The 14,386-nt window shown below is 33.4% G+C and overlaps 1 protein-coding gene across 9 annotated transcripts in view; it reads left to right on the top strand.

Moving 5' to 3' along the window:
- ADAMTS6 (ADAM metallopeptidase with thrombospondin type 1 motif 6) overlaps positions 1 to 14,386 on the top strand; it is a 282,437-nt gene that overhangs the window by 161,483 nt on the left and 106,568 nt on the right. For all 9 annotated transcript variants that reach the window (XR_011073073.1, XM_068535408.1, XM_068535411.1 and 6 more), the window contains one exon: positions 7,788 to 7,929. Coding sequence is in view for 8 of the 9 variants with exons in the window: in XM_068535408.1 (XP_068391509.1) it covers positions 7,788 to 7,929 (142 nt within the window). In the remaining variant the exon portion in view is untranslated. The remainder of the gene's footprint in view (positions 1 to 7,787; positions 7,930 to 14,386) is intronic.

The raw sequence follows: 14,386 nt of genomic DNA, 5'->3' as shown, positions 1-14,386 counted from the left end.
TTTTGTTGGTAAAAAAAACTAAGTTCTATAGGAATGCCAAAGTATCTAATAGTAACAAACAACAACAACAAAAAACCAACGCCCAGGAAATGAAAATGAGAAAATGAAAATTTGTCTTTGAAAATTTATTATAGTGACTCATCTTTTCTACAGTTTGAGAACTTCTTTGCTGGTCCTTTAACATATATTCCAAGAGTCTAGTTATTTAAATATGAAGAATATAAATTAGCTCAGGTATAACTAACTATATTTAGGAAAGCAGATGTTTTTCCACATGTCATCTGCATAGGGCTCCAGGATTAGACTTTGGAAACTGATAGACTTAGGTCTAACTTCCTAACAGTGTGACCTTGGACATATTACTTAACCTTCCTAATATTCAGTGACCTCATTTGTTGAGTGAGTTTAGGTAGTAATACACACATCATCAGGTTGTCATGTAAATAATTATGTATAACACTGTAAAGTACATAAAACACTTAATAGACGTTCATTAAGTGGTATATTATTTTTTCAAATAATATCGAGGTTTTAAGCACTATTGCTCTATCATTACCTTCAACTATTTTGTGCCATTTTTTTCTGAGAAGGAGAGATTAAATACTTTGTGAAAAAGTGAGTCATACATAAAGTACAGGCAAGCAACAAAAATTCTTTTTAAAAATTGTCTTTGTTCAAAGTTCACCTTAACATGATTATAGTGTAAAGTTTTAGAAATTCAGATAGGTTATGTAGGGCAACATTATTCATTAAAATTTTGGTTCATATCTGCTAATAGCCAGATTATATTCTTAAAACTTATAGTTACATATTTTTAAAAGCCCCAAACAAGAGATTTTCAATTACCTAGCACAATGCTTTACTCAAAGATCAAAAGATAAATGTTTAAAATGGGCTCTTTTGAATTAATTAATGTGATGATGAAATTGAAGGAATTGGAAATTTATTTTAGAAGGTAGCTCTTCTGAATAGCCATACTATAACCTAACAATTTTTAATGTTAGTAATAGATAAATTATAAAAACTGTACTTGCCTTGTGCCAAAACTGGGTAAATGGCTGTAAAGATAGACCACAGAGAATTTGTTTGACATCTTCTGGTAGTTATTAACAGAAAGCACTAGCAATATCATTTTCTGAGATGTTTTTAGCGAGATCATATAACCTAAATATTAAACATTGTTGAAGATCTACTCTCCCCAGAAATCAAGCCAGTCTGGAATTTCTCCCTTGACTTGGCTCATGTTTTTATAATGGAATCTTAGTGTCTACCACCAGAAAGACAAACTGTATGCATGCTCAGTATTCCTGTGCATTTTTGAAGGCTTTCCTCCGCTTGCTTTTTTTTTTTTTCCAAGTACCATTTCTCTCTCCTCTATCCTGTTTCTATTGCACAGCCCATTTGCTAGGACAATCTCTGTATACTAAATACAAGGACCGGTTTTGATCTCTTGCCAGACCCTGCCTAGTTAAAGCTCTATGAAGGCCTTTAAACTCCAAAAGGGAATCCCTAAATTGCTGATAAAATACAGTCAAGAAATCACCACTGGTTTTGTCAGAGATGTAAAATTATTACTAGTTGCAATAAAGTGTTCCATTGAATTAATTGAAAGAATTAATCCAAAAAGCATTATGTAAGCCTTATTGCCTCTTTGCATTTTCTATGTGTAAGCATGATTAGTGTTGACAGGGCTGTAATGGGTTTAATTATCCTGTATTTTATAAAAATATTTCAGTTGTGCATCCTCATGGGAATGCTCACAAAGTTAAAGCCATTAGTAAAAGATAGATGTGAAAGACAATGGGTAGAGATTTTGGGGAAAGTTGGTGCTTTTTTTTTTCCCTCTTTAATAGTAAACTGAACAACTCTGATTGTAATCTGACCAAGCAATAAAGTTTTTTAAACACAAGGCCCTTTAAAAAGGTCAGTTCACTGGAGCACAAAGACATAATAGTAACTTTCTTGAATTTCTTTTTTCCTCTTTATTAATGCAGTGGACTTAATTGCTTTAACAGCTATGTGTGATATTTTAAAAAATACAGTGATATTTTGATCAGGGATTGAGATTACATTTATGTTTTATAGTTGGCTCAAAAAGAGTCATAACATTTTATTTTAGTTTCTCTTCTCAAGAAAAAGAAATCCTGAAAGATGAATTGTTTAGGAACTGCAGCCCAGCCAACAGAATGCATACTTTTCTCTACTTAGTGACTGTATAGGCCAAAGATGATGGTGGATTTTAACAATGAGCTTTCTATGATTTATAGAGATTCACTATTCACTATGTTCAACTGAAAACAGTTTCATGGCCTTTAAATGCCAATAGAGTAAAAAGTCTCTCGTGTCATTCTGAAACACTAGGTGCTATTGATCAGTCAGGAGATGGTGTTTACCAACTCCCAATATTTTTTTTCAGATTTCTTAAACTCGGTGATTCAATAAGTGGTTCATGAATCGCCCAGAAGCCGTCCTGATTAAATAATAAAGAACCCATTACCGTTAAAATGGACGTGTTATGCCAGCTTCTGATGTTTTCGACGACGGCTTTGCAGGTAGTGTCCTTCCTATCTGCCTGCGGGACTTATTTATTTATTTATTTATTTATTTATTTATTTATTTAGAAACTAGAGAAGATGAACCTGGTGTTATGGCTCACACTCATTGATGTCTGTGGGCTAATTTACCAGGCAGTGGAAGGCAGCCAGAAGTAATTTAGGCCAGTTTTTCATACATTTTCCATAGCAAAATTTCCTACAGTTCCAAATTAAATACAGACTAGCCATTTTCACAGAAAGGATGGAAGCTGAAAAAAAAGAGAAGCAACGTTATGGTTGAAGATGAACTAGGAAGAAAAGTAGAGCTGCAAGAGAAGTGATATAAGATGAACAGGACAAGCAAGGTGCTTACAATTCCTCTATAGCAATTACCTTTGAAAGTCGCTATCAATAATTTATTAGAGAGAAAACAAATTTTATAGTTGGGACCTCTTTTTTATGTGGAACCCCAAAACAGCTTAGCAAAACAGATTTCTCCTTCCATTTATCTGACACATTTTGGGACTCACTCTAACTCATAAATATCTTTGATAAGTCATAACTACATATGGAGAAAAAGAGCATAACTTAGTAAACATTACTAGTATAGTGTTTGTATATTGGAAGCCTCAAGTTCAGTTGTATTCAAGCATCCTAGTCATATAGAGGGCAAGAAAGAAAGGTCTGACTTAGAGTAACTCATTTTAGAAGGTAATAATATTGTTAGTTTTGTGAAGATTGATAGAGCAGTTTATGAGAATGTAGTAGGTAAGACACTTGACTTGCCATAGATGAGTTAACCTAATTCATTTTTGCTTAATTTAGGTATATTAGCACAATTTTGTGGGAAAAAGTAGGAGATGGTATTATCTGTTAACTTTTTGTTGTTGTTGTTAAGAAACTGTTAAGATATGTACAGGGTTATATAGAAAGATTTATTTCTTAGATTGACCCACTGTGTTGTAGACTGAAGGCCTGTCCTTTATAGTATAATTGTTTAAGTGAAAAATAAATCTAAAATTTCAATTAGGAGTATGTCTTCATGTGTTCTGGAAACAAAGCCAACAGACCGTATTTTACATAAGGATCTGTAAATTTTAATTGAAGACTCAACTCTGGCTCATGTACCTATTTTTAAGGCTAATTTTTGAACTATGTGAATAAGACTTCTCTAATTAGAAGTAGAATACATAAAACATGACTTTGCTATCATACTGCAAGGATTCTGGAAATGTAAACATACTTTGATTTACTAATTTCATAATCAAGGGAAAAGCATGTTCTCAAACTAATAGACATTTTTTTGCCTTGTCTTAGAAGCATAAACAAAAGTAGGGTGTATTAATTCAATAATTACCTATAGTGCTGTAGATATTAATCAGGATTGGGCTTTTAGTTGTGAAATATATGCTGCTAGGGAATTAATCATAGTTCCACTTTTTATGTATACGGTTTTGCTCAGGACATGCTTATGCTCTATGCTTAACAACAGTAAGTTGTAATAACATCTCATATATGGAAACTACAGTGTTCTTCATTTCATTTATTAATGAGTGAGGTTTATGTTTTCTAAGTGAAAAAATTCACATATGACACCAGGGCACAAACCAGCTATACTTAAAAGTGGCATTTTATGAGAAAATTCAAGATGATTTATATATAATATTACCACTATTAATTTGAAAATAGTAGCATAAATAACCCTAGGCTCAGTATCATAAGAATTGTATATTGATTAACTAGAACCCTAGATTAAATAAAAATTACTCAGAACTTCTTTTTGTTAAAAGGAGACAATTACAAAATATAAGAAAATAACTCATATCTAATATTTTTAAGAAAAGCATTGGTACCAGAAGACTATACAAAAATGTTTATATCAGCATAATTTGCAATTTCCAGAAATTAGAAATAACTTAAATGTTTATTAATAGAAGAATGGATAAATAACTGTGGCATAGTCTTAAATGGAATATCAAAGAACAATATAAATGAGCAGCTTACAGTTACACACATCAACATGGATGTGTCTCACATTCATGATATTGAGCAAAAGAATAAAGTCACAAAAGAAAACCTACAGTATGACTCCTTTTATATAGAATCCAAGAGCAGGCAGATGAATAATTGGGATATGAATAATTACTGAGAAAACCAAAGAAATTATTATTTTAAAAATCAGAATACTCGTTAATTCTTGGGGAGACAAAGAGGAGTATGATTGGGGTTGAAAACTGGGAAATTTTCTAAGGAAAAAAAACAAAGAAAAGCACTCCTAGGGTTATATATACATCTCTCAGATTCATGTCCTCTACCTTCCATACCTAGATCTGTGATATTTCATAATGATAATTGATGGTACAAAGGCATGAACATATCCAAAATTATTATCTTCTAAGAGTTAATTAATAATTGTGGTCTATAGATTTAACTTACTTGAAAGTAGCAGGAAAGTGGCACACAAGTTTTAGTAACATTATGCAAAAAAAAATATTTTCATAGCTTAACCCTCAGTTAAGAATTAAAGTATGAAAACTCTCTCACCCCCCAAATACTTTAATCAAGGTTTTACTGTATGTAATGTTTATGGTTACTAGAAGGAAAATATGTGGTACATTTTCTACCCAAAATGTACAAACAGTTTAAATCAACCTTGCACGTATCCCACACTTGCTATCCTGGAGCCAATACTAGTAGGTAAGACGCTTGACTTGCAAGCATTGATATTCTGTACAAATATAGCCAAACCCATTTTAAAAGGTCTTTGTTGATGCCATATTCCTAAATACATGTTCATTATTTAAAGATCTATATAATTTTTCACTTATTGTGTTTCATATGGTGTTTTGTTCTTCTGCAAAAATATACTGGAAGAGAGAACGAGACATCTAGATATTTAACTAGACCACATTAATACAAAGCAATAGTTACTTCCAAAGAATTGAAACACAAGTCACTTTTGGGATAGACTTTCTCAGAAGAATTTTCCCACAGGTGACCACAGTGCATGCCATTACTTCGTCGTCTGGAGGCTCCTGCAATGGTCATCTAATTTGGTATTTTTTTACAGAACGTGAACTGTGATTTGAAGACCATTAATACCTGGGAACAAGAACTTTAAATGAGGCAATTATTCTTGCTTCCTCCTGGGTTAAGCCAATTCTCAGTTTGCTATCAGGAAAGAATTTTTTCCTCAGGTTATTTTTTCCTCAGGATTCTCAGGTTATCCTAAACTATTTTTGGGGGTCCACATACTTCTTCCTCTAAGTTTTTAGGGTAATTTTCTGTAGTAATAAAAGTAATTATGTACAATAATTTTTAATGGATTTTGAGTTGGTGCCACTTAGGTGAATATATCTTATACTTTCTTTGTTATGCTATTGGCAAATATTTTTATCCGTAGGATCCTGTACTTAAGTACTTCCGTGCTTAAAATTTTCCCGTTGATTTATATAGAACTTAGCTTGATATTTTATTTTTATTACATATTTAGCTCCTTTCAGATAGACTTTTATAGTTTTGTTGTAGATAGAGATGAAACTAATATTTTAGGAGGCAAATTAGGAAATTAAACTACTAATACAATTATCTCATAAATTCTTCTTCCATTATACTTTTCGCATTGACCACTTTATCACTAACCTTAATATAAATTTTGAATTTACTAGTAGAATTACATTTGCCTAAAATTTGCATACCCATATATTTTGCATAATAAAATAAAAAGAACTTACTATTTTTAAAATTCACTTAGAAATAGTTTTTCTTGCTGAGGTACATGACAATTTCTAAAAGTACAAAAAACAGAAAATAAAAAGCATTCTGTCATGAAATCTGGATAGTTGGGTGAAAAAAAGTTGTTCTCAAAAAAAAAAAAAAAAGTTGTTCTCTATTAGTTAGACACCTAGAGCAGTGACAAATGAAATGATTATAATAGCCAATAATAACATACATCTATTCAGTACCACATTTAATATTCCATTTAAATACTTTTATTGTTTAAAAAATTTATCAAGAGGGGCGTAAATGAAAGAAAAAGGGCATAAAGAAGATAATTTTCTATCCTTTGGGTCTTTGACTCTATCACCTTATGCATAGTATGGTTCAGTTTTTTAAAGGTATTTGCTACTGTGCAAATATACATTTTTATATAGCAAATTTGCTTTCGCATTTTAAGAATATGATAAAATTTTAAGTGAATATGAAACATTATTATGCATGGTTCTTTCTTACTTACCTATAAATGAAAATTTGTACTGTCCTAAATAATAGTTGAGGAACTTCTACTTGTGAAATTATTTTCCTTTGGCAAAGTGGATGGAAAAGATTTGGAAAAAAAAACACAAGTGCTGGCACAATTGACAGGAATGTTGGAAAAAATTTTTAAATGTTGGCATAGGAATTCTTTAAAAATTCTAACTTACTCACATATGAAATGAAAGTAAAAAAGCATCTGTCCTATTTTATGCACAGTGACTAAATAAAAATGAACAATTATATTTAGCAAAGTATAAAGCTGTTTAAACTAAGATATTCTCTCTGGCTTTTGGCGATCTTTATGTTATTTGTTCCACTGAATTAAAATATTATGTTTGAGTGCAAGCATACTTTGAAAAGCAGAAATTATAGAGAGAGGAGAACATTCTCTTTTCCAACTCTGATGATCCTAGATGAAATATGAAATTTTTGAGAGACTAAACATTTCTAATGTACTTGAGAGGACAACTTTGGATCTTGGCCTCATCTGTCATTCAGCCCATTTGTTATTGAAGTATTTCAAGAAGCTTTGGACATGTCTTACCACAAGCATCTATTGTTCTGCCCAAGGTGGAAGTATATAGATTAGGTCTTTAAGGATCACAACCACAGTTTTTTTTCCACATTTTATGTTTTTGATTCTACTACCAGATGTGGTTATATTTCCACTGAAAACAAACAAGAAGCTTGGAGCAGTATGAAATTGTTTTGATTCCTTCAGAAATTAGTTTAAATCAGTGTTTAAAGGCCAACATGACATTTTTAGATTGTTTTGTGAGATGCTTGTATTGTGTCTTGGTGCTGGAAAAAACTATTGGAGCTCTTATTGAAGCTGTGGTAAAGATATCCTATTTTGCCATATGATTATTTATTTGTAGAATATATTGTTTTTCATGCATCAATTATTAAAACAAAGAGCTCAACACGTGGTTTCATAACGGCGATTGAAATAGTCCACAGTGTACCTAATTTCCTTTGATCCTTTATGTTGAACAGTTCAGGCCGTGGTACTTGCCTTGATAATGAGCCTCCCAAGCGTGACTTTCTTTATCCAGCTGTGGCCCCAGGTCAGGTGTATGATGCTGATGAACAATGCCGTTTCCAGTATGGAGCAACATCCCGCCAATGTAAATATGGGGTAAGAAGTCTTAATCCTTATGTTTAGTCATTTATATGTGTTTTTCATGACACAGTTGCTCAGATGGAATTTTGATGAATGTAGTTGACCTCTGGTAACAGTATTAACACAAATATGGCCTTTAACACTGCTCTTTTTCTGATATAGTTTGTACAATGTCTATTTCTAAATGTTTGAGTAATCCTTAATTAGACAAGTTTCAAATGTCTTGTGAGGGTTGTGGGCAGAATTTTACAATTTTCTAACGTATTCCTTATTTTAAGTTCTGAGTTTACAGTACCAACTTCTGTTTGTCTTTGAAATATTACGACTTTGAAAGCTCCCTGACTCCCCACCTTTTCTGGTACTCTAATAATTGGGTTAAGGGCATTTTTACTTCGGCTAGGAGCCTTTATTTTAACTCATACTTTTAGTATTGAGTCATTTCAAGTTACTTTATCCACTGCCCACATTCTAACACGATAACTGAGTGCGGACAAGATGACATTAACCCAAATAGAGAAACAAGGAAAATTGCTACGGAAAAAAATGGAGGTATAATGATTGACTCTTCTTGTTTGCCTAAAAAAGTCTCAGTGTCTATCTCAAAAAATGTGAAAAAAAAAAATTCTTTTTCAAGTCTCATAGAGAAAGATTTCAGCGTCTAATATTGGAAGATGTTCAGAGTAGATACACAATAAAAGCATGTTGAGTGAAAGAATAGGATTTTTAAATGAAGAGTTGTTTGTCAAAAAATATTTAAAGAGCAAGTTTAAGGCTTAGTTCCAACTTTTACGCAAATAGTGTATTTAAAATCCCTTTTTAAAAATAATAACAATAAAAGGAATTAAGTTTTAAGGTAGTTAAGACTAAACAATATATGCGTTGTACTGTACCAATTATTCTTCTTGGGTACAGTACAAAGGAAAGCGATTTTTTAAAATATCCCTTGAGTGACAAGTATATTATTATTCCTAGTAGGCTTTGGCAGCACATTTTGTGCACCAGATTCAAAGATTGTGTGCAACTATCTAAAGATCTAGAGCCTTGAGTAAAACTTTGGCATTTCTTGTCTCTCTGTGAAGAGTCTGTACTTGTTTCTTGTTTCTGTACGGTTTTAGTCTCTTTTTTCCCTTGGGTTGTTTTTTTCCCTCAGAAAAAGGCAGTCAAACTTTAATCACAGTCTTTGTATATACTTGTAGCTTAGTAGGTTGAAATTCATGATCAAATGTGATTACAGATTTTCTGTTAGATTATTCTCATCTATGGTCTCTCATTTCTTTGTTAGCAAGTGAAAATGTTAATCTACATTTACTGCTATATATTACTAACAGAGTTTCTTGGGTTGTAACAGATTCTTTACAACCACTTACACCTCTTAAGCTTGTGCCTGAAAAATTGGGTTTACACAATTGACAGCACACACACACACACCCCCCCAAAACACACGTGTTTTATCTGGATTATCCCTAAGATTTTAAATGATTCTAAATGCTACTTTAGAAAATAATAGTGGCTTTGAAGGTGAGAATCCAGACAGGTAAACAAGTCATGCTTCAGGTGGTAGCTGGAGGGAAAAACAAACCAGCCCTGATTTAGATGGCTACCTGAGTGTAGTATCCTGAGATGAATGCTAAACACAAGCACTGGAGGTTTAGAAAAGCACTGTAGCCTTTTAGTGAGGAGATACATTTGATGTTGAAGCCTCATGAAATGATCCCTCTTTCAACTAGCAGGTCTCTAATGATGTCAGGGAAGATTTTAAACAATGATCTGCAGAATGACCCAGAACTGGAGCAGTGGTCAGCTTTCCATCTCCGTCATGTGGTCATTGTGGAGATTATCAATGACTACATCTGTAGTTATGAAAAATCTTGCCTGAATTCCTTGTGAGTAGGTTCATTAATAGACATTTGGCAATTTACCAGTGGAACAGAATAGAGACCCAAAAATGAACCTATGCATATACGATCAACTGATTTTCAATTAGGGTGCCAAGAATACACAATGGAAAAAGGACAGTCACTTCAATAAATGGCTTTGGAAAAACTGAACAGCCACATTCAGAAGAATAAAACTGGACCCTTATCTTACAACAGATGCAAAAATTAACTCAAAGTGGATTAAAGACAAATGTAAGACCCGAAACTATAAAACTACTAGAAGAAAATATAGGGGAAAATCTTCTTGATTTTGGTCTTGGCAGTGATTTCTTGATATGAAAAGCACAGGCAACAAAAGTAGATATAGACAAGTGGTACTACATCAGAATGAAACGCTCTGCACAGCAAAGGCACAGTCAACAAAACGAAGAAGCAGTTTATGGAATTTGGAGAAATTATTTGCGAACCATATACCTGCTAACAGGTTAATGTCCAAAATGTATAAGGAACTCCTACAGTTTTAGCAAAAAAGCAAGTAATCCAATTTAAAAATGGGCAAAGGAACTGAATAGACATGTCTCAAAAAAAGATATACAAGTGACGAACAGGTATATGAAAAGTTGCTAAACATCACTAATCGTCAGGAAAATGCAAATCAAAACTGCAATGAGATATCACCTTACACCTGTTAGGATGGTTATTATAAAAAAAAAGATAACTAGTGTTCACAAGAATGTGGAGAAAAGAGAATTCTTATACACTGTTGGTGGGAATGTAAATTTGTGCAGCCACTGTGGGAAACAATATGGAGCTTTCTCAAAAAATTAAGATAAGAACTACCATATTATCTAGGAATCCTACTCCTGGGTGTATATCCAGAGGAATTGAAATCAGGATCTTTGAGTGTGTGTTCTCATATTTATTGCAACATTATTCACAATAGCTAAGACATGGAAGCAACCTAAATGTTCATTGACCACCCGCAGATTTTACTCAGCAACAACCTTTTACAGCGAACAGCAGCTAACTTGTTCTTGAAACCTTTAGAAAGTTAAAGAGTATGACAAGCATGCAAAGTGCTTTTCATTTACCTGGCACATGGCAGATATTCTATACATGTTTCCCTTTCCTCTATGAATATCTATGTCATCCATGATACCATCCTATATAGCTGATATGCTAATAGTGCTTTAGGAGAATCTGAGCCATCTGTACTTTGGGGACCATGTTAAGATACTCTAAGGGTCACATTTTGACTCATTCTCATCCTTCAATCTCAGCTCACATGCAGTTTCTCTTCAGACAGATTTTCTGTCTGATCCATCTATATGCAAAGGCTTCTCCCAGTTACTTACATTTATGCTCCCAGTTAAAGCATAAAGGAAACTATGCTTTTTATTTCCTTCATAGCACTTATTACAATCCATAATCATTTTGCTTATTTGATTGCTTGTTAATTAGTTAAATGTGATCTTCTAGGCAAGGCCTTCCCTAACAACCTTATCTAAAATTGCGCATGCATGCATGCACACATGCACACACGTACACAGACACACTCAATTCTTGTCCTTTTTCCTTGCTTTATTTTCCTCCTTACCATTTGTTACTTTCTAACATACTATGTATTTTACTTGTTCATCTTGCTTAGTGCCTGCCTATTTATTCATGGCTATTTATAAAGTGAGTAGCACAATGCCTGCCTCGTCATAGGAACTCAGAAAACATTTGGTGAATAAATGAGTGAGAAGAATTATCTGGTAAAGAGAGAGAGGAGTAAGTTGATACAGCCACTATGGAGAACAGTATGGAGCTTCCTCAAAAAACTAAACGTAGAACTACCATACGACCCGGCAATCCCACTACTGGGCATATACTCTGAGAAAACCATAATTCCAAAAGAGACATGCACCACAATGTTCATTGCAGCACTATTTACAATAGCCAGGACATGGAAGCAACCTAAGTGTCCATCGACAGATGAATGGATAAAGAAGATGTGACACATATATATACAATGGAATATTCCTCAGCCATGAAAAGAAACGAAATTGAGTTATTTGTAGTGAGGTGGATGGACCTAGAGTCTGTCATACAGAGTGAAGTAAGTCAGAAAGAGAAAAACAAATACTGTATGCTAACACATATAAATGGAATCAAAAAAAAAAAAAAAAAAAAAGGTTCTGATGAACCTAGGGGTAGGGCAGGACTAAAGGCACAGACGTAGAGAATGGACTTGAGGACACAGTGAGGGGGAAGGGTAGGCTGGGATGAAGTGAGAGAGTAGCACTGACATATATACACTACCAAATGTAAAATAGCTAGCTAGTGGGAAGCAGCCGCATAGCACAGGGAGATCAGCTCCGTGACCACCTAGTGGGGTGGGATAGGGAGCGGGGGAGGGAGACGCAAGAGGGAGGGGATATGGGGATATATGTATACGTAGAGCTGATTCACTTTGTTATACAGCAGAAACTAACACAACATTGTAAAGCGATTATACTCCAATAAAGATGTTAAAAAAGAGAGAGAGAGAGGAGAGAGGACCTTTGTGAAGACCATGAGGCTGTGTATTAGAAGAGCTGAGAGAAGACCAGTGAGGCCGAAGCTCTCAAAGCAAGCATCATATACCTGAGGCAAGAAAGGAGTAGGATCCAAATCAGACTTATAGGCCATGTTAAGAATTCTAGGTTTTTAAGAGCAAAGGAAAACTACTGAAAGATTTTTAATGAATGAAACCAGGAGAACTTATTGATGTGCAGAGAATCACGGAATTTCAAAGACACATTGTCTGAGGAAACAAATATGATTTTGTAATCTGGGAAAATCATATTGGAAAATTGATGACTTTTGTAAAGTGATCTATGTCCTCTTCCCTTCCCTTTTCTCTTCCCCTCCAAAAACACCCTGCACAGAGTACTAGAGCAACCCTGCCACTGATAATACTCCCTTATAGCAACGCCCTTGTTTTTCTAGGGAATTGCAGATTCACTCTTATTTTATGGGAGGGTGCTGCTCCATACTTTTATGAAATGAATGGAGGTGTTTATGTACAGAAGTATGTGGGCTCCATAACTTTGACTTTAATATTGCAGAATCCCAGTGTATTGTGGTGGAAACGGAACATACAAAAAGAAAATATGACATTGCTTTGGAAACTTTAAGACTTCTCATTCATTTTGAATCTTTCCAGGGGAAATGTGTTTGTGGCAAGTGCTCTGTTTTACTTACAGATCATTAAACTTTTTAATGTTTTGCTTCTACATGCCTCAATTAAGTGATTCATGATAGAATAATCTATAAATGGCTAAGTGTACTGTATTTGTTCCATACTTTAAGTTATGAGAGATTTTTAGGATCTAATATTAGACATGAAAGATCAAGGGAATATATATGTTTATATATAAAATTGGATTTATTAATTTATAGTAAGAAATATAGCCTCTGTTTCTATTCAGTCAACTGTACTGAAATCTGAACATTTTATTACCTAAGGAAGCCTACCCAGTAGACAAATTTATTATCAAAAGTTGTTTGGTAAGCATAGAATTAAAATACAGGATAGTATAAATTATTTTTATTTAACATGTTAATTAATATCTTTAATAAGCATGCCATCAAGCTGTGTCTGCCTGAAGTATAGCTCTTTGGAGTAAGGATAACCTGCTAAAGATAAGATATTTGAGTTCTCTAATCAGGGTATTATCCCTGTGGAGTATACTTAAGACAGACCTCTTTTGTCTCTCTTAGACTCAGCTTTTAATGTTTTCATGCTTACTCCCTTTTGTTTATTATTTTATCACTATCAGCTAAGATTCAAGTAATTTTTGCTTTCTCATTGAGAATCATTCCAATAAAAATATTTTATTAGTCTTTTTAGGGTACTATTGACTACCTACCTAATTTTTTTCTTAAGAGATGCAGATAACTTGGGAGAGGATAATAGTGAAATACTTAGAAGTACATATAAGAGAAGTTTAAAGAAATTGAGTTTGAATAGCCTGTGAAAAAGAAAGCTAAATGTTGGCTTCAAAATCACTTTCAGGCTTTGGAACATTTATTATAGTTTGATTCCTGGTAACAAATTGTTCTCCTTCCCCACCAAGAGCATAAAACAACACAGTCGCCTTAATTTTTACAGCTGGAAGGTTGTAGATTAGGTAGTAGGAAGAATTTCAAGTTATTAAATATTGAACTTTTGTACTGAGGGAGATCGTAGAATCACTTTCCTTGAGGATTTTAAGTTGGCATAAATATTCTACAATATGGTTTGATATGGGCTTAGGGAATAAAAGGTATGGAATTGTTTTAACACCTCAATATTCTTTTGGAGTCCAAACATATATAGCAGGCATATACTTGACAAGAAGTTGACGTAATTTTTATTTTTCCTTGAATTTCAAGCCAAAATCATAGGTTCATAATCATTTGTGTTCTTAGAGATCAGTAGTTTTTACTCTGGGTTTGCTTCTTAGAAGTATTTTTTTTAAAACAAGTTAATAATTTTTAACCCCTTCAGATTGATAGCTAATTGTTTAATCTGCATTTCTAGATTCGTTTTTTGTTTATATATGTATATATGTGTGTGTATTTAATGT

Source organism: Eschrichtius robustus, chromosome 2, assembly GCF_028021215.1.
Source record: "Eschrichtius robustus isolate mEscRob2 chromosome 2, mEscRob2.pri, whole genome shotgun sequence".
Lineage (NCBI taxonomy): Eukaryota > Metazoa > Chordata > Mammalia > Artiodactyla > Eschrichtiidae > Eschrichtius > Eschrichtius robustus.
This window is presented reverse-complemented; position numbering and strand designations above follow the sequence as displayed.